Raw genomic sequence first — 20,858 nt, forward strand, 5'->3', positions numbered from 1 at the left:
TCTCTGCCTTACTGCTGTTGTTTTGCAGGCATGTTTAATAACCCAGTACCTGAGCAAAGAGCAAAGTATCTGGGTTGTGCCCGAGAGTATCCAGTGTACTGGGTGTCTGGGGAACGGTGCCTGAGCCCTTCCCCACTCACCCTGACCTTCCTGCTACCAGCCCAGCCACGGTTCCACCGCAGCAGGCAGAAAAGAGGGCACGGAACAACAACAACAACAACAACAAAAATGCAGACTCTGAGGAAGCTGCAGACACGGGAAAGGGAAGAAGAAAATCCCCTCTTCTCCAAAAAGGCTGTGTGTGATTCCTTGGGATGGGGGAAACCCGAGCCGAGTGCGGAAAGATTAGATGGCTGGAGATGCACTCCTGTGACGAATCAGGCCATTGGAGCTCTATGATTAAAGAAGATCAGAAAACTGTTGGTGCACTTGTGGGTGAAAGGTGTTGGGATTGACTCATCTCTCCTTTCCTCTAAGTATTCAGTGGGTTTCAATTAGATGCAATACAGTGGATTATTTTTAATATTTAAAGGGATCGGATTCCAGGGGGTTCATAAACTGAGACAGGCACCTTGTCAGAGTAGGTATACGCCTTACCAAACCCTCTTTAGAGCATGGCTGTGGAGAGCATGCTTTGGGTATGTACAAAAACTAAGCAAGCCCCCAGATCGCAGGTCTACAGCCCTGTGAACGCTCTTCTGTAGTTTATTTCTCATTAAGCAACTAAAAATCTCCTCAGACATCAAGCTCGGGCGCTCCATTCGCCAGGTGCGGCAGCTCAGCGATGTTGCCCGGAGGGTGATGGGTGATAAGAGATCTAAAAAAGCAAACAGTCAGGGAGGGGAGCTGGAGGGTGGCACTTGGGTGCTGGGGGATGGAAGCTGTTCTGGGGTGCCCACCACCCACAGGACCCTGCTCTGGCCAGGAGCTGGAGGGAGGGATCCTCCTTGGGTAGGCAGAGATCCTCGGGAATGAAAAGCATGTGTAAACATTAAATAGTTCTTCTGGCTCTACTGCCCCGAATGACTTTCATATTAAGGCGTTTTACATTGCACTGGGTTGTCTTCATCTTCCCAGAGAGGTTAAGGCGCTTTGGCTCAGTCTCCCTTGGAAGCACGGTCACGTCAATACTTTTAACAAGCTGATGTGTTTAAAGATGAATTCCGGGTATTTTTTTCTTTAAATAGGGTATCAAGCTACTTCACCTAAGAAACAACCCTGGAGTTCAAAACATTTTCTTTGTTAACCACCTAAAGCATTAAAGAGGGAAGTACTTGAGGAACGGTAGATATTTTTTGTTAGTTGCAAACTAAAACTATCGGTGCAGCAGTAAAAATTAAAGAGAGCCCTCAAAATGAAATCCAGACCACATTATGTTCTCCTCCTCCAGTGACTGCGACTTGTGGCTCAAGAAACAAGTGCTGGATTAGTCACGTTAAAGCAAAAATTTCCCCCTGACTAAAATGCTTCATTTGTACGGTGTCTCTTCTGTTTATTGAGCACTTGGGATTGTTAATCTTTCGGTAATTTAATGACTGGAGCCACGTCGTGTGTAAATGTTACTGCATTCCACTTGGGAGATTAATAGGCAGCCACGTGTCTGTCCAGCAGTTTTCACTTGCCCAGATAAAAGGGATGGTCTGGCCAACAAAGAGGGTGCCATCCCTGCTTTCCTCTCTCCTTTCCCTGCAACACCCAGCCCCAGGGACTGGGAATTGCACAGAGAGGGCCTTTATCCCCTCTGCATAGGCCAGGTGAAATTATTCCACTGACCTGCACTGCAGGATGGCTTTAAATAGTAACTGGTACCAGCATAGCTGTGTTTTTGGGTATACTCCTCCTATTAAAATATTATTTTCCTCCTCACACGTCCAGTGCAGGGGTAATTGGATGCACAGCTGGTTCTCTCTCTGCAGCACGTGACGTGCTCAGACTACCATTTAGAGATGCAGGGAGATGGGAACGAGGCACGGGGCGGATGCACGGCCACCCTGGAATTCAAAAATCCTGAAATATTGATCCGGGAAAATCAATACGAACTTTAAGCTGTTTTAAAATAACTTTCCTCACGTTCTACGCCGTTTCTCAAACGGGAAAACGTCATCGATCTCTCTGCCCCAGCCTGCACAAGGACAGGGTGGCTCTTGAGGTGTGGTGGTGGGGCGGGAGCATCCAGCAGTGGAGACACGGCCACCACCACAAAACCCATGCCAACACAACCTTAAGCAGGAGGAAAGCAATCCTGCATCTGACGTGCTCAGAGCCCCTCTATTTTTAGGGTTGGATACAGCTCAAAGGCTACTCAAGTAAAATTCACCCCTGGCTTTGGCAAGTCATTTAGTGGGGCCTTTCTTGGTGGTTCAGGACTCGTGCCATTGGGGTATAAATTCGTAAACAACGTTATCTACATTCATTTTCTGGACACTGTTTATTTTTGCTGTAGTTTATACATCTGAAACGTGAATGCTTACAAGGGAGTGGTAGCTTTAAACACCTCTTTGTATTTCATCAGTTAGCCTGCTTAATCTGCCATAATTTATTGCAACTTGCAGTTGTACTCATGGTGCCTTTACTTATTTGAATATAAACACCACTCAAGTCAGCAGGAATGCAAAGTTTTTTAAATCAGCAGGGAGCTGAGTGCTAGATTTTCAGCAAGGACTTTGCAGCAAGGCATTAAAACCCTTATTTTAGACTTTTGTTACGTTTCTGTTTGATGCTTTACCCTGCTACATGCTCTGAGCAGAATCATTTTCCCTCCCAGGCATGTATAGCTTCCACCCCTCTGGTTTCTTAATTTGGGTTAGATCCCGTAATATGAAAAATATACTCTGATATTGCACCTAGAGCACACTGGTGAGGCCTAAAGAGCTCTTCTGTGATGGGAATTAAGATCAAAAAGGATATGGAATTTAAATATTCAACATTCCTTCTTGGATATGAAACAGAAAAATTGTTTTGATGCAAAAGTCATTGCGACAGAATATGTTACTTAGGCTCTAAGACCATATTAGGATAAAATGGCTTTTTTATACAGGAATTGCACTGAGAGAAACTCCTTCATATGGAAATTATGACATTTTGTCTATTGCTTCTTACTACAAATGTTTAAAGGATCTGTTAAAAATATTCTTCTAAGAAGCCGTATCAAGAGAAAAGAAAGTAAATAAGAACCAATATAATTTTCAGTCTTATTTCTGATTAGCTCCTTAATTTAGACCATGTTAACTGCCAGAAAATTGCACCAGCCACCAGAGCTGGGGAAGCACAACTGACAACATAGTTTGTTTTGCAGTTTGGGTTTGCTGTGCTTTTGTCAAGCCCTCACCCCTGCAGTGAATGAACGCTGTGCTAATTCCACATGCTGATGGGCTTAGAGAGACTCAGGAGAAAAGGCTCAGCCTGAGTGCTAATACAAATGAAAGACAAGCAGATGAAAAACACATCCTCATTGTCTGTTTGACAAACTGGTACTAGGACCTCCATCTAAATTTAGCCAATCGATTTTTAGCTAACCATTAATCTTTACTAACATCCCACAGAAAGCACGGACTCAGAAGTCAGTGGACAGCTTCCATCACCAAGGCTCCAGATACAGCCAGTACATGGCTTTGGTCCTGCCCTTGGACAGGCTGATGGACCCACAAGAAAACAATTTGGGGAGGTCCCACCATCTTTCTGTCTTTTCTTCTGGCCTGAAGCGTATGCCTTGCATTGGTCTGAATTTACACCCTTTGTCTGGGAAATCCACATGGAAAATGAATTCTGGCCGTTCTGAATTAACTTTCTAGGTTTGCCTTTTTAAGGACTTTTAGTCTTCTTGTCAGGTATTCTGGTTTCCTTAAGATTTGAGAGCCAGAAGAATTTTCTTTAGGGAATGCTGCAGAAAAACTTTTGATGGGAAAGTAGATGATAAAAATAACTATTTGGTGCCAAAGGCATTAGGCTGGGGATTAAAAGCCCCTCTGAAGTCAGACACATTTGGGTCTCTGAAAGAGCTCAAAAAAAAAAAAAAGAGGTGAGAAAAGCAGTGGGTCTCCTGGGCTATGACCATGGTTGGGCAGCTGATTCTAGGTGAAGGATTTGGGAAGAGGAAAACAACAGGTGGTGGGCGGAAAAAGCCCGAGAATCAGATCTGCCTGGGGAATAAGTGGTGGATAGAGTGACCGACTGCTGATACAGGAGTGAATGCCACAGAGAAAGAGAGGAGGGGAATCTATGATTAAACTCTCCCCTCTTGCACCACCAGGAGCTTTGTGAAAGACTCGTGCACAACAACAAAAAAAACCCCAAACCAAACAAAACCCAACCAAATAAACCAACCCAACCAAACAAGCAAACTGGCACGGAAAAATCCTGCAATTAAATAGTTGTTCCCTTGGAAGAGGATGAGAGCAAAACGTGTGACAAATATTAGTCACATCACTTAGAAAGGTGTTCAGTGATGAATGATGAGTGTGGTGCAAGGACTTAGAATAACTTACTCAATAAACCAAATTTGGTACACAAAAAGGGATTTGTATGGGAAATACTGCAAGATTGACCCCTTCTGTGAAGGACTCTGACCAGTAGGCACATTATTCTTTATTTGCTCCCTGGTACAACAGATTTTCAGCAATAGAACAAGGGGTTTCACACTTCAGGGTACAGCAGGAGACATACAGAAGAAAAAGATATTTGAGATGTATCGTCATCCACTGGAAAATTCAAACCCTGGATTTAGCCTAATTTAAAAACTGCTAAGGCTTTTCGTTTTCCTGGTCAACACTTTTTTATCAGCTACCTGTTTACAAAGTTCAGCCAAATATCCTCTCAGATGGTTTTTTTAAACTTTTGGCAGATGTGAGTGAACATGTACTTGACAGAGCCAACTAACACCTGAGCAGCTCCCATCTTGTGGCCTCTGCTCATGACTCTTGCTGCATCCCATTCTCAGTGGAGTTGGTTGGGTTTCAAAAGGTATTTGCTGTCAGAAATCAGATGCCTTTTTTTTTTTTTTTTTTTTTAATTTTTTTTTCCTTTGGTAACCACCTGTTTCCCTGAAATCCATTAAATCTATTGTCTTTTCATGATATTATTTTGCTTTGAATCTGAATATTTTAGCAAATGTCATTGTCAGACTATTGATGATAGCTTTAGAGGCAAATACTGAAAGCCTCTCTGAACAGTCTGTAAAACAAATAAAGAACTGAGTTTATGTTCAAAATACTAGGAAAAAAAGATAATTTTGAAATGTCAAATATTTTCACAGCTCTGTCTGCCTTGACAATGTGTGGCCTCTTCTGATTCCCCAGGGGAAATCTGAATGGGAGCTAAGTGACAGATACAGAACAACCTGTGGGCCAACCTACAACCTCCTTCTATTGCTGATGTTTCAAGGTAACATGTAAAAGAACAAAGAAAGCTGAATGCATGATCAGGGCTGAAGTCAATACTTTGACATTTCCAGAGCTGTACAGGTTTAGTGTCTCTGATATTAGAATAATATGCTGCAAGAGTGACTACAATAAGCCTTGTCTTAGGCTCCAGCAGTCACCATCGAAACAGCCTCCATCATTCTCTTCCCATTCACAAGTGTTTCTGAAAGACATGTTCCACATATAAAGAAATGCAAACTTTGTGTGGGGTTTGGTTTGGTTTGGTTTGGTTTGATTTGATTTTTTTAAATTTATATTTTTTTTGGTGTTTTTTTTCCCCCTTATTCAGTGCTCAGAGGGGAGGTTAGTAACAGCTTTGTTTTACTGATGAACAAACAGAGGTAAAGGAGCTGGAAAGGTGTGCCACACAACACACAAGCTGGATAGGAACCAGGCTTTACACTCTGTGGGTTATCAATGGAACCAGACTCGCTGGTCTTCCCTCCTGTCTGTCTTTAGAGAAGACACAAGTACAAAGACAACCCCCTGGACACTGCCCATGTGCTTCTACTCTTGCCAAACAGATGAAGAGAAGGGTTAAACCTGAAGCCTTCCCACTGCCAGAGTCCCTTCCTCCTCAGCATGCCTCTCCCTTTTTTTTTTTTTTTTTTTAACTGCTTTGACTTGTATTTTACCATTTGTTATAATAATGGAGTCTAGTGTGAAGCTTGTGGCCCCATAAACTTTAGACATAATTTTAACTGTGTCAGCTTTAAAAAGTCAGTATCTGCCTCATCAAAGGGCAATCATGTCCAATGTGGGTGTCTCTGTCAATTGTGTTTTGAACTGCAGCAATAATCCAACCAAACCATGCAAAGAGCTTTTCTACACCCACATTTCTTAATTATCATCATGAGACTGAGGTAGCTGAGACCAGATCTATAATGTTTTCTGGATGTCAAAATGCCCACACACCTTCTGTAATCCTTGTGCTACCAGCCCCCTTTCATATTGCTTTTAGTTGGTCCATCTAATTATCTACTACCATAACTTTTTACTGCATTATTCCCAAATCCCACAAAGGCTCTGTTTAAGAAAGAAGAAACAACTGGTCTGATGAGACCTCCTTAGCTGCACAATCTATTATAAACATTTTAGTGGATGATAAACTCATTCTCACCCCTCTCAGAAATGAACCATTATATTTTTGTACAGTCAGGTAAGACCTAGGGCCTTAAAAGTCTCTGCATACTTTACATCCATAAACAATGCAATTTCTTGGGAGCTTTGGGGTCTACTGTCCATTTGGAGAATAAATAAGTTCATTATTTTCACATGTGCTACAGTCAATAAGGATCTGGAATGGGAAAGTAGCGAAAATGTTATGACTTAATGAACATGTTGCATAATCATTCTTGCCAAATGTCAAAATAAATTGGAGGCCAGAGTGTACAGTTTACGCTTGTTAAATTGGGGTTTTGTGTGCTATTTTGGGAAGGGGAAGGAAAAAAAAAAAAAAAAAAGACAGACCAAACCACGAAAAGGCAGGGGGGAAGAGAAAGTATTCACTTGGCCACTTCTGGCAAGACCTTGGTCCATTACAGTCCCGCCACTAATGTTCCCCACAGGAGACCATCCAACAGCCTGGGACCGTGGGGAAACCACTTACCGACAGCAGAGCTGGCTCTGTGGTCACGTCCTGGCCCCAAAGGCTCTCCACTAGCAAAAGAGGGGCAGGGGCCAACCCCCTGCAGCCCAGCTTATGCCACGGACCAGACCTGGCTAAGCAGTGCCCCTCTGGGAAGCGTCAACCTGCGCCAGGGGCGAAAATCAGTCACGTACATCAGCGACTTTCAAATGGCTTTATCCATCAGGAGACTGTGAGTTTGCACTCTGCCGTGAATGACGTGACTGACGCCAGATTTCACCTTTGCTGGGGGCTGCTGTGAAATGTCAGATCCGTTCCACAGGTAGCCAGCCCATCCATTGCACTTTTGGCACAGAGGGACCGAGAAATGCAGGTTTTGCCCGTGTTAGGCAAAGTGTTTTCTGTTTGCCCGAGCAATGAGTAGCCTGAAAGCTCTGAGTTTAGAAATATCTACACGGCTGAGGACCTGATCTGTTGATCACCAAAGAGTGTCATAGCTATTTTCCCTTTGAGCCTGCCTCAGGAAGAGACCAATTAGGATTACATGGTAAGCAAAATTATTCCCATACTTACACGGTTAGGAAAGTAGGTCTCTCCAACTGCATGCTCAAAAGGCAATCAAAGTAATCCTGTTCTTTTGCAGTTAGATTTTGACTTACTCATGGTTTTCCCCATTGAGCACATGTCTCAGCAGCACCAAGAGGCCACATGGACTCCTTACTTCCCTTCCTGCTTACTCACTTCTTGCTTCTTACTCTACCTCTACATCTAGTAATGGGAGTGCCACAAAAAGTGCCTGTATTTCTTGCTGCCTGCATGAAATGCGTGGTTATACATATATGTGGCTTCCATTTATTTCGTTTCACGACACAGGGAGGGGGGGGAAAAATCCTTTTCATACACCTACATCTACCACAAAGCAACTAAGAATAGAAGCAATATTGAGACAGATGGAAATGTTAATGGTGACAGCTCACAAGCACGAATCACACATTTGTGAAATAATGAAATGGGTGGGCAGTTGTTATATGAACTCCATGTCAGTTGGTATGTTTTCCTGGCTACAATTTTGCAAGAGTATGTCTCAGAGATATTTTCAGTTCACAGGAGAAGCCAGTGCCCTACCCTACACCTTGCTGGCACGTGGGTGTAGGGATTCACCAAAGCTGGTGAGCAGCTTGCATGAGAACCTGCTCATCACGTGCCCTGGGCACTGCAGGATGTCCTCTGACATTTCCCTGTCAGGGCATTTTAGTATTCCTAACAATGTGGTGGGAGAGATGCAGAAAGGAGGTGTAAAACCATGTGGAAACTCATACAGAAGAGAAACATGGGATATTCGCACCCATTGCAAGATCTTACTTCGAGGCACACAAAAAGTAATACCTTATTTGTTTGACATATCATCTGCCCGTATCCTCTGGTCCTCGTGACTGGCTGGGCTCGCTGACCACAAAACGAAAACGAGGATCACAAAAACCAGTCCTGCATTTGTTCATTCTTTCTTTCTAGTTCTTCGTGCCCCAAAACCCATCAAATCCATTTTAAGGACCCCTCTGACAAGCCTGCTTTCGCTAGCCCTAGTTTCTTAGCCCCAATCTAATGTTAGCTCAAAGGGGAGGGAGCCGTGAAAGTGTCTATCCATATGTATTTTACCTTGTGCTACCTGTCTCTTTCCCAAGGTCTAGGATTTTCCACGATTTTGAGAGGCACTGTTTCTTACAGATGCTGTTTACAGAACCTGACATGACTATTTTTTGCCGGAGGAATGAACTAGTTCTCCTGAAATCTCACGGATGCTCTCTTTGTTGGCGTATCTGATTAAAAAAATTCTGGCAGCTACATCTTCAAGTGCTCAGTGGTGATTTACTACAGTGATTCATGGCAAGACTTACAGCTCCAAGGAAAAGCTGTCCCTTGGGATTCATCCACCTTTTCCAGAATTTCTCATGGCAGGGCAACCGTATGCCACTGTATTTAGGAAGCACCTCATGGTTACTAAATGGCACACAGTCTGCACTTTCTCAGAGCATTTCTAAGAGCTCAACAGTATTGGTGTGATAAAGAAAAGAAATGAAGGACTTGCTGTAGAAAGCCAAATGTATGCGTCCAGCCACCTCAGGTTAATGAAATGCTAGACATTAATCCACCAGCACATATGCCTGTGAATGGTGGCCACTAAAAATAAATACTGAGAACTTATCAGATGATTTGAAATAGGAAATTGTTTAACAATGCTGAAAATCCAAGAAGTTATCCAAATGGAGAGCTGCTGAGAACGGCAAACTTGCAGAGAGGCAATATCTGTGTGTCAAATACCACATTAAAAAAAAAAAAAAAAATCTCATGCTGGACGCCGACACCTGACAGACATCAAGCAACTGAAGGAAGACAACGCTCGTGGTACCAGGTAACATAAAACTATTAAAAAAAGGGGGAAAGATAGACTGCCATGTCAAAACTTTGCAGGATGAAGAGATATTCGAAGAAGATCGGACATTTTATGGTGTCATAACCATAGGAGATGAAAGGTGGTGATGAACCGCCACCAAACTGGTGACAGCTCCTGGAGAAATAGTAGATACTAAAATCAATAAAGCTACTTGCAGATTAAGGTATGAGTCACCGTGAGCAAATGTGACCAAATATGGCCCAGTGTCATTTGTTAGCAGCTGCCTGTCCCATGCGTCTCTGCAGAGAATGATTAGAATTCATCAGAAACATGGCAACAGAGGCAGGAAGGGAAATATCAGAGTTTTTTGAGAGCTGGTAAGAAAGTAATGGGTGCAAACCTAAAATATAGGAAGATACACAAAATTATGCATGGAGTGGAAAATTCATATAAATAGAAGCTCCTTGGCAACCTCCTATACAACAGAACAAATTATTTTGGGAAGTGGATAGATTTTTAGTAGGCCTCATCAACCATTATTTCACAGTGGATGTATCCGGATATTAGCTCTACCCGTATGACTTTTTCTTCGGTGAAAAAAGGTCAGGGGACATATCATTACAAATTTAATGAAACCAACACTGAAAACTACGAGTGTTTGAGTTTCACCCAGACTGCAAATGACGGATGCTGCTGCGACCTGGCTCTTCTCGGCATCCTCTCTCCTCGCCTTAGAGCTGCCAAGAACTGCCTCATATGGCACCCTGACAGGCATCCCCAGTAAACGCGAGTTCTCCAAGTGAAAATGGAAAAATCCACGGAGGGATCCTGCCCGGCCCCTTTCCCCGGCTGGCCTTGGGGGAGGGCGGGGGAGCGCGACGCGGAGCCCGGGCGGCCGGCAGCGCATCTCCCGGAGAGAGGAGAGCGGCCGCTTCGCTTTCTTGATTAAAAAAAAACAAAAAACAAAAAACCCAATCCCCCTCCGCCCCAAACAGATACCACCGCAGCAGAGGCGCGCCAGGTGACCGAGTTCCGCGGGAGCCCCGCGCCCCGCCGGTGCCGTCCTGCAGCACCTCCATTTTGGCTGCGCTCGGTGCCGGTGCCCGGCCCGGCCCCGGGGCCCGGCGCGGAGAGCGGTGCCGTCCGGGGTCCGCCGGCGAGGAGCTCCTCCCGGGGGCGCGGGGCGGAGGGGGCGGCGGAGGGGCGGCATCCCCGCCGCCCCCATCCCCGCGGCACCGCAGGACGGAGCCTCCTGGGGGGGGGGGGGGGAAAGGCGGTCGCCGTGGCAACCGCGGTGGGGGCTGGGGATGGGGGGAGCACGGGGGGACACCGGCGGGGGGGAGCCCAGCCCGGCCCGGCCCGGCCCGGCCCGCGGTGCCCTGCGCGGCGGCTCCGCCCGGCTGCGCGGTGGGGACGCCGCCGCCTCCCCCGCGGCGGGGCCGGCATCCCGCCTGCCGGGGGGTTCCCTGCGAGCCGGCGCTACGTGCGAGCCGGAGCGGGAGCCCGGCGGGAGGCGGGGGCGGCGGGATCCGCCCTCCCTGCCTCCCTCCTTCCCTGCCTGCCTGCCTGGCTCCCTCCCGCCCGGCGGGGCCCCGGCGCCGCAGCGGGGCCCGCCGGCTCTGCCGCAGGGAGCGCCCGTCGCCCCCGCGGCCGCGGCCGTGCTGGGGGTGGGGGGCTCGGCCGGGGCGGGGAGGAGGGGTGTCTCCCGGCGGCCGGGATTCCCCGGGCGGGGAGGCGCAGGCTGGCTGGAGCGGGGCGGCGGGGGCAGCGCGGCTCCATGCGGACCCTCCTCCGCGGGAGCGCACTGCCCCCCCGGCAGCGCGGGGTGGGCGATGCACAGCCTCTCCGTGCGGAGCCGGGGACCCCCAGAGCCTCTCTACCTGCGAGCGCTGCTGCTACCGCCGCTGCTTCGCCAAACTGCTGACTTTCCAGAGCTTATTTTTAGCCCGGAGACTAAATATTATTAGCTACATTTCTACGTAGGAAGAATCGGAAGCGAGCGGGGAGGGGGGGGTTGGAGGGGGGGAGGTGTGGGGGGGAGGCACTAGAGATAGGGAGATGAGCAGAAAGCTTATCCGAATGATCTCCAGTTGGGGGGGCTGCGTTTGGGTTTCAGGCTTGTCAAACACACACACACACACACACGCACGCACGCACTCACATCATTAATTATATTGGATATTGGATCATCAGCAATACATGCACGGCTCTCCCTTTCAGCCGTAGGTTGCGTACACAGAGGGGTCAGTTAATCTCCATGTAGGTAAAGATCAGCTGCGTCTCTTTATCTATATAAGATCAGTCGTGCACAGTGCCAGCTAGAGCTCAGCTGCATCTCTTTAGCTATGCAAAATCCGTCTCATCTGCTTCTCTAGGTAAAGATCAGTTGCATCTCTGCCCAAAGCATGCACACGCACATAGACGAGATTCCCAGGTTAAATCAGGCACAACTTAACTCAACTCGTAGTGCAATCTCATCCAGCTTCTCCTACCTTTTCTAGTCCTCACACACCGACCAGCCAGCAAGGTAACAAAACTAGGCAAAGAGCAGGCACCCATCCCCGCACCACAGAGAGAGAGAGAGAGACAGGAGTCGGAGGGGGCCGCCGGGGGGGTTCCCCCTCCGCTTACCTTGGTCACAGCTAACACCACGAGCAGTGGCTAGATCGCGGAGATAAATACTGGCATTTCCCAAAGTTGACACCGTCAAACCAACCCCCGGAGCTTGCAAGACTCTTTTTTTTTTTTTTTTCCTTTTCTTTTTTTTTTTTTTTTTCCCTTCCCTCCTCTCTTGTTCCTTTTCCAGCCCGCACCGCTAGGAATTCAACTTAGCCCAGCTCCAGCGGGGCGAGAGGGCGGCGGGCGGGGAGGGGAGGGGAGGGAGGGGAAGGACCGGGGTGGTGGTGGTGGTGGGGAAGGGGGGGTTGGCGGGGGAGGGAAGCCGGTACCGGGTGCCCGGCGGCTCCGCGAGCCCGCAGGGTCGAGAGGCGATGCGGAGCGGTGCGGGGCCGCCTCCCGCCGGGGCCCCGCCGCCGCCGCTGCTGTCCAGGGTGCTGCCGCCGCCGCCGCCGCCTCCTCCCCGCTCCGCTCCGCTCCTCTCCGCTCGGCTCCGCTTCCGCGCCCGCTGCGCGCCCCGGGCCGCCCCGGCCCCCCGCCTGTCACGTGCCGCCCCGCACCGCTCCGCATCCCCCCCCTTACCGGGGCAGCCCCGACCCCCGCTCCGGGGAGCTGCGCCCCCCCCTCCATCCCGGCGGCCCCCCCCGACGGCGCCTCCCGTGCCCGCCGAGGGACACAGGGCAGGGGGAGCGAGCCGGGGAGGGCAGGCGAGCGCCTGCCGGCAGCCCGGCCGCCACAGCTCCCAAGTTTTCTCTCTCTCTCTCTCTCTCTCTCTCAGACGCGGTGTTTCCATCGCAGCCCTAAATCAAAGAGCACTGCAATTAAAGTTAACGCTGTCTAAAAGCACGATTCTCTCGGCCTCCGCGGGTTACGCGCTTTGGTGTATTAAGTACTAGAAAGCCGAGCCCGTGATATCAGATACTGTCGTTAAGCAACATCTCGAGCTTTTGTTGTTGTTGTTGTTTTTGTTCTTCTCTCCAGTTATTAAAAATAGGCTTTTTTTATGGGTACTCACCATTGTTTCTTTGCTGTCCTGGAGACAGAAGTGTCTTAAAATCCAGTCTCTCCAACAGATGCTGGAAGGTAATGTGTCTTGTTTGAAGTCATCATGTGAGAACTTCTGCTTTGCTCAGTGGATCGCCCACCACTTGGTGTGACTTATGAATCTAATAACCCTTTGCAATATCCGCAAGCTTAAACTCTCCACCACCTTGGTGCCTACAGAAGACAGAAAGCAACTGGCAGGGAGTTTTAAAAACCTATAGATTTACGCAAACGCCTTAGCTCAGAGTCACGTTTCCCTCTGAGTTCTTACGTGATCTTAATGAATGAGAGGGGTTACCAACAACAGGGTATAAAACGTGATCGCGGCCGCCTCCCAGGAAACTGGAGCGGGACAGTAAGTTCCCCAGGAAAGTCCTGGCCGGCCGGGCGCGCTGTGCAGTGAGCCCTGACTCCCACCGCCCTCCTTCCACCTCCCGGCTCGCACCTGGGGCCGTGCAAGACGAGCCGGCTCTGGAGATTTGCATTGAGGACAGGTAAGTAACCATTCGGGGGTTTTTTGTATTTGGTTCTCTTTTTTTTTTTTTTTTGGGTCTGTTTTTGTTTGTTTGGAGGGTTTTTTTTGTTTGGTTTTCGGTTTGTTGGGTTTTTTTGTTTGTTTGTTTTTTTTAAATGTCAACGTTCACTCTGCGCTCGCACGGGAAGTGCTCCAGGGACTTGTTGCATACTAGGTCCTGCCACAAGAGGAGCATGGCACAGTTGCCAAGACAAGCTCCCTTCGGAAACCCCTGCTTTTCCCGAGCCGCAACTTCCCCGCACACTTTTCCTCCCCCCTCCTCGCTCTGTCCTCACCGGGAGGCGCATCCCGGGGGTGGTGCTGCCCCGCCGACCCCGCACCGAGTCCCCGCCGCCGGCGAGGCGGAGGGGAGCCGGGCGCATCCCCGCCGTCTGCCTTTTCCTTCCCCTTCTTCCCTCCCCCCGGAGCCCCAGCAGCGTCCCGGCTCCGCCCGTGATTTCTGGGGCTGGGTCCATTCGGGCCCGTTCGCGTTGTGAGAACACCCTCACACCTGGGCGTCACTGAGGTCTCTTTTCCCGAGAGAGGGGGCCGAGCGCCGGTATTACTCCTGCCAAGGCTCGCAAAGTCCTCGTCCCCATTTTGTCTCTGTATCTCGAATTTATTCTCGGCGGCTGCTCCGCCTCCCCGGCTCAGAGAACCCCGCGGGGAGGGGGTGCGGGCAGGGGTGGGGGGGATGGTGGGGCGGGTTTCTTCGCCTTTGAAGGCGAACTGCAGCCAACGGAACCTGGACTTGCCAAAGTTTGTGGGCGCTGCCTCTCATAACATAAAAAAAAAATTAAAAAAGAGAAGAAAAAAAAAAAAAAACCACCAAAAAAACCACCCAAGACCGGGAAGCTCCTTGTCCACTCCCGTTCTCTCCTGATTGACTGCTGGAATTGCATTTACGGGTCGTTTCTCTCCAGAGCGCTCGTTTCTCCCGCCCCCCGAGTCCCAGGTACCTTTGCCTGGGAGCCAAAGCAAGCAGCCTCTTCCATGACAACCATCTATGTTGATCCATGCAATAACCAGCAGATGCTGCCCTAAGACTGGTACAGCTGGTACTTTCCTGCCTCGGCTGTCCCGGGGGGGCAAGGTGTTAGAAGAAAAAGTCAAGTGGTCTCCAGCAAAGCTACCTTGGGGAGAACTGCTGAATCCCTGAATCCCTTCACCTGCATCACATCCTGCTGCATGCCATGTACAGGCAGAGCCCCGTCAGAAAGGCTGGTGCTGATGTAACACTGCACCCGACAGATCATCCTATCACTGATAGGGTGTCACCTGAGACACATCCTTAAGTGCTGATCTTCAGTTAGGAAGCTGAAGTTTTCTTCCAACAGCTGGAAGTGTTCCTAGTTAGTGTTAATCCTCGTCAGGAATGCCAGTTTTTAAATGGCATTAAATTAAAAAAAAAAAAAAAAAGTATGAATGTTTCAACAAGTGGACTTGCAGCGCTTTCTCCCCGTCTTCCAAGCAACTTGCTTCTGCCTCTTCCTCGGGGGAGTAAAGTTATTTGGTAGTATCTACTTTGGGTAGTAAGTTGCACAATTCATATTTTGATTAGAGAAATACATACCTAAACCTTCAAAGTTTCTGACTCTGTGGCATCCTCAGTGTTTTTTTATAGAGAGAACTTTATAGAGATGCAATATCAGTTAAAACATATTTCTATATACTTATTTTATAGCTCAAGAAACATACAGTCTTTCTTTGAGAAACTAATTCTACTTGTAAGAAAGTACTTTGTCTATAGCCCTCTTCCTTCCCTAATTCTCATTTCATTAACTTCTAGATATCTTCATTTTCTCATGAAGGTCTCGGTTGTTAGAGATGCTCAGAAGAAACCTTCGCTGGGTCATAGTGTTATATTGATACAATACTGTTAAACTTACAAAAAAAACCCAAAACAAAACAAAAAAACAACACCCCAAATACAAAAAAAAACCAACAAAAAACAAAAAACAACAAAAAACCCCAAACAAAAACCTTCCACAAAAGCTTCCCAGGAGATCCACAGCAGGAATTGGCCATCTAGCCCTGTTCAGCTGCTTTTCCCAGAGCAAGCTGGTGGGGTTTGCTCAGGGTTGTGCTGAAAGAACCACAAGCAAAGATACTCTTTCTAGAGCTAACTAGAAGAGCTCCTGGTCGGGAGCTTAAGCAGAGGACTCCACCCATTTCCTCGGGGATAGGTGAGAACTGATAACCCATCTCATACTCAATAGACCCAATTAAGCACGTGTTTGCTGAGGGGATAAGTTTGCTTTAGACTGCTTCAGTGCAGTTCATGAAATAAACACGCACAGTAATCAAGGGAACAGTACAAAAGTGTGTGGAAGTACAAAAGGTCACTGGTAGGGTGAGACGGGATGTTGTGGAGCATGGGAATTGTCTGGCAGAAGAGGAGGAGGAGGAGGCAGCATAAGTCATATTTTTTCCTCATAGTGCCATTCACAGGTGAGCAAAAGGCCCAAGCCATTCTGATGGACCAGAGCTGAAGTTGGGACATCAGTTAATGCACACAAATGATGGAGGAGAGTCACTCCTCTGTCAGTCAGCTGCGAGGCGTTCCTGCGAGAAAGCCATTAGAAAGGGGAGGGAGTAGAATTAAACCCAGATGCCCATTGGGTTTCCAGACATTTCCTTTCCCTACGTCTTGTTTCCAGCTACGGGTTTTAACACTAGAAGAGCTTATTTCTAAGGCCACGGGAGAGCCAGCCATGAAAAATCACTTAATCTGAGTAGGTGTGGAGGGTTATTTTTCCTTATTACCGTAGAGGGGCACAAGTGACTCAAAGTTACTCACTTGTCAAGTCATACACTTCAGTAAAAGCTGGGACTAGCGGAGTAGAGTTTAGGCCATGGTTTTAAAACTCATAATCGGGTGATCCATTTACAGGGTGTTGAAACGGGATAGCTGTTAGGGTTTGCCAGGAGGACAGGGCACAGCATTTGCTCTATGCAGGTAGTTCATACATATAAGGCAATGTACATCTCTTGTTCCAAGTCTGTTTATCTTGGGTTTACATTGTTACCAGATGAAGTATACAACTGCAGGACTTGACTTCGGTGGGGACTACTCATATGTAAATAGTGACATAACTGTTTAGCAGATGAGGCCTAATTAAGCGGGAATCAGTCCTACGTTCTCCCCCTCTGAGACAAAACAACGTGAAGAATAGTGCAGGAGCACTGCTAAAAAGTCACAGCGCCTTAAACCAACCTGTGAAACACCCTGAAATCCTGAGCAGGCTGCAAGTGTTCTTTTCCTGCCTTAAAAAGTACCTCACAAAACAATGAGCTATTACTGGTTGGCTTTTTCCACGGAGTTGAAAGGCTACCAAAATGTGTGGATAACTGCTAAGCACATGCTAAGAGACACCTTCCATCCATTATGCACAGCTGCTCCTTCAGAGATCACTGAAAACCCGCCTCAGACACCAACGTTAGCAATCTGAGCAGAATCAGACGATAACAGTAGCTGTCAGCTTTACGGAGATGCTTCTGAAATAAGAGCTATGTGACATCATTGCTAGTGTGAAACGGGGCTGCCAGCTCCTCTCCATGCCAAGCAATCTAATCATGTGTTTGAAAGAAAGGTCCCTCAGGGTCATGGTGTGCTAGTTTTGCTGGTAACCTCCTGCTTCTTCAACAGGCGGATTTGGCGCCTGCCCTGCTACTGCCTGGAGGGTAAATACCAGCCTCCCAGTAGGTATTTAGGGTAGCCTCCCATCAGGTATTGATTTTCTGTGCCTGATCTCCTCCTCCCGGAGATTATCTTGCTCTGGTATTTCCATCTTTTCCCCTGATCTTCGTGCTGCAAGCAGTTAGCAGTCTTTCACTCTGCCTCCTCCCTCTCTGGAAGTTTTCCTTTCTTTTCTGAGCCTACTTGTCTTCAAACTGCGTGTATTCCACGCTGGCAACATGCAGATGAACATCGTAGTCATGATCCCACTCAGATACCAAACAAGCCTCCCACCAATGCCTTGTCCTCCTTTAAAGTGCTAGAACATTTCATCCTGCTTCTAGTCTCCCGAAAGCACCAGGAAATCCTCTGGAGTGGGCAGGCAGCAGCTTGTGTGCTGGTTGTGTTTGTGCCTCAGAGAATGGTCACCGGCTCACCTCCAGGAGCGTGTTTGAAGGCAAGAGGGGGTGAGACCCCCGCAGTAGGGTGGTGGGTCCATGGGCAACACAGAGCTTAGGCTCACACCCACCAGCTGGCTGATGATGGGGAAATCCTTTGCTCTGCGCTTTTGGCTGGCTCTGGGTACCCCACATCCCTCTCTCACAGCACAGTGGGGCTGTAGCAAGGCTTCAAGAACAGGTCTGAGAGTTTTGCGTTAATTATTTATTTGACATTCGCTGTATAAAAGAACCCCACCGTCTTAAAAAAAAAGTTTTGCTTAAACTATTTCTGTCATGTATGGAAAAGGTGTGTTTTGGGAAAACTTCCGGAATTAAGGTTTTGTTTTTCTCCAAGTACCACGGAGGCAAATGTGGTTGGGTGTTTGCACAGCACTCATTTAGGCTGGCTTCAAAAGACAGGAGATGAGATAAATGTAATGGAAACTACTGGCCCATGTAAGTTCTCCGGGATGACCTGAGCAAAATGAGCCACCGGGTATCTCTTACTAGAAGAAAACCAGAGATAGGGAGAGAAATCAGAACCTGGAGAAAAAAAGAAACATGACAGCTGTAATCTGTTACTATTGCAACCTGATTATGGGATTCGTTGACAAGGTGGGGGACCTTTTCTTTTGGCAATAAAGTCTACACCTTGCTTCATGTAACCACAGGAAAATGTCTCCAGGCATGTCAGTCTTTAAAGCTGATTCTTTCTTCGTTTTTCTTTAAAAAGAGTAAACATAGAACGTGAATGTAAATACAATAAGCTACACCACCACGCCACCACATTTTTAAATGCTTTTATGTGCAGTCCTGAGTTAGCAAAGAAGTCCAGCACTTCTCGTGCAGAAATACCCTTATAAAACTATAGGGGATTAGCCTTAATTGTGCTCAGGATTGAAAAGTAAACACATACTTCAGTTTCCTTCTAAAGTTAATGTTTATAGGGAAACTATCTCCCAAACTGTATTAATCTACATCTCGACAGTCAAATACCCTCTCAGCTTCCATGGGAGTTCACAGTAACAGCTGTGTGCTTGAGCCTCGTGGACCATGACAGGAACGTGTTATTGTTAAGAACAAAGTATCTCTTGGAGAAATTATACACTGAGCAGAGAGCAAGAGGAACTGGGCACGAGGATTATTAAGAGATGCTGGTGAGCTCTGCCAAGAGTGACCTCTGACTTTGTCTCAGCATTCGAGTGATGAACTCTCTCAAATGTAACTGTGTTCTCTCCAAGTCCCCCGTGTAAAAGGGGAAGAAGGAGAGGTGACAAGAAGAAAGAAGAAAGGAATGGGGAAATAGTAATGTAGGATAAAAAACACTGAAGGAGAGTAGAAATACAGAAAAAAATAGCACTGAACTGAGAGCATTTAGGAAAATAATAACCTCCATCCAAACTCTTGCAACAAGTTAGCTAAAAAAACCCCCATACCAGCTATGTATACGATTGTCCTGTCTATTTTTATCCTGTCATTTTCAGACTAAAATGACAAACAAATTCTCCCCTGAGACAGTATTCACAACAAGCAGGAAATAGTGCTAATGCTGACCTAAATAAATAAAGCTGCTCCTGCGTAAGAATTCCTGCAAGGATCCTTTAACACAAGATACTTGGAAAACATTTGCTGCAAAATGCATATGAAACCCTGGGGGACAAACAACCTGCTAGACACCATGGTCTCACTATCCCAGTTTGGCAAAGTGAGGTTGAGAGCTTCATGAGAAGAAAACAGGGGTACTTCGGGTAAGAGTCCTGATGCCAAATCACCGGGTCCCAGTAGACCTTTCAGTCAGAGCACAGGTGAATTTTGCATGGAAAAAATTAAGGTGTTATATTGTGGAGTTGCACACATGGTTTTGAGCTGAGGTGTACATGCAGCTTTAACCATGTCCGATGACAACTGGCACGAGGCTTTCTGCCTCAAGTGGCGCTGTTACTCCTGCTTAACTTTTGGATAGGGTCATTTACTGCAGTTAAAGAGAGCAATCAGACACTTAAGCAAATCAGTTATTTTCGTCTTTAGATGCACTGTTTATCGAGGTGAATTAGATCTGTTGTCCTTGTTCAGACTGAAGCTGTAGACCCGAGATCCCTTTCCAAAACCAGGCTTCGAAAAGACAGAGCCAAGTCTAGAGGAAAATTCTGTGGGGGCTTATTTGGGATCTTCTTGTAAACTCATCAAACGCAGCAGTGCTAGAGGTTGTCGGTAAAAATATTATTGCTACTCCTACTTTGTATTTGCATCATAGATTTGAAGGTGTTTTTGCTCCGTTTGCAGCCCACATACTGCTGCAGCATCCTTCCCTCTGCTCTACCTGATAACCTGTCAAAAAGGTGGGCTGTTGGTAAAACCTCCGCTGAGCAGCAATTAGCTAGTCTTCTCTTCCAGCAGGGGTGACAAAACCGACTTTCGTTTTCCCAACACTTGAAGCTAGAGTAGCACAAAAGGGCCATTGTTGTCATTTAGAGACCCCTGTAATGCTGCCCATTTGCCTTAAAGGTGTTCAGAATGGCCTCTATGCGGAGCTTTTGGGTGCACAGATGTCATGAATTAATTCGTTCAGTCACCAAAGTCCTTTCTGGAGTTGAGCTGCATATAATCTTTGCATTTTCTTCTCCACTTTTTTTTTTTTTTTTTTTCCTGATGTGCTGTCCTGTTCTAACTACTCCTCACAGGAGCCAAAGCAACTTTTGTTTGTGACTTGGGGAACTTTATTGATTAAAAATATCTGGAAGTGTTCCTAACACTGAGCAGCACACAAACTTCATGATTCCTTTTAGTGTCTCTTATTGAACTGAAAATATTTTAATAACCCGAAAGATTCTTCAGTGAACTGTGCTGGATCTGTGCAATTTATAGCATATTTAAATATTTTTACATTGGTACCCAAGATTGAATTCCAATATTTCTCTTTTGTACCTCTGAGAATTTTAATACACTTCTGGGAACACTTACCTTTTATGATGAAACCAATATTTTCTAATGTAAAGTGGTGATTTCAGCTTAAGTGCAACCATATGTATCTTAGGGCAAGGACTTTTGGTTCTAAATAACTGGTTAATGTTAAGTGTCTTTCACAATGAAAATGTCACAAACTACCATATACCAGCTTTCTCGAAGAAACAAAGATAAAGGGCAGAGCTATACAGCTTCTATAGTTAA

At 47.1% G+C, this 20,858-nt stretch overlaps 1 protein-coding gene across 3 annotated transcripts in view; it reads right to left on the minus strand.

Annotated features, from left to right (window-relative positions):
- Positions 1-13,338, minus strand: part of BDNF (brain derived neurotrophic factor) — a 36,688-nt gene extending 23,350 nt beyond the window's left edge. Inside the window, exon 1 of one of the 3 annotated variants that reach the window (XM_027908635.1) lies at positions 13,029-13,338. In XM_027908635.1, coding sequence (XP_027764436.1) covers positions 13,029-13,031 — 3 coding nt within the window. In that variant the 5' untranslated portion in view covers positions 13,032-13,338. Of the gene's footprint in view, positions 1-11,889; positions 11,913-12,028; positions 12,148-13,028 lie in introns of those variants that run through there. The other 2 variants (XM_027908631.1, XM_027908637.1) reach the window with 2 other exon arrangements.
- Positions 13,339-20,858: the final 7,520 nt, after the last annotated feature.

Source organism: Empidonax traillii, unplaced genomic scaffold (genome assembly GCF_003031625.1).
Source record: "Empidonax traillii isolate 1590-97213 ecotype Southwest subspecies unplaced genomic scaffold, ASM303162v1 scaffold1774:size128514, whole genome shotgun sequence".
Lineage (NCBI taxonomy): Eukaryota > Metazoa > Chordata > Aves > Passeriformes > Tyrannidae > Empidonax > Empidonax traillii.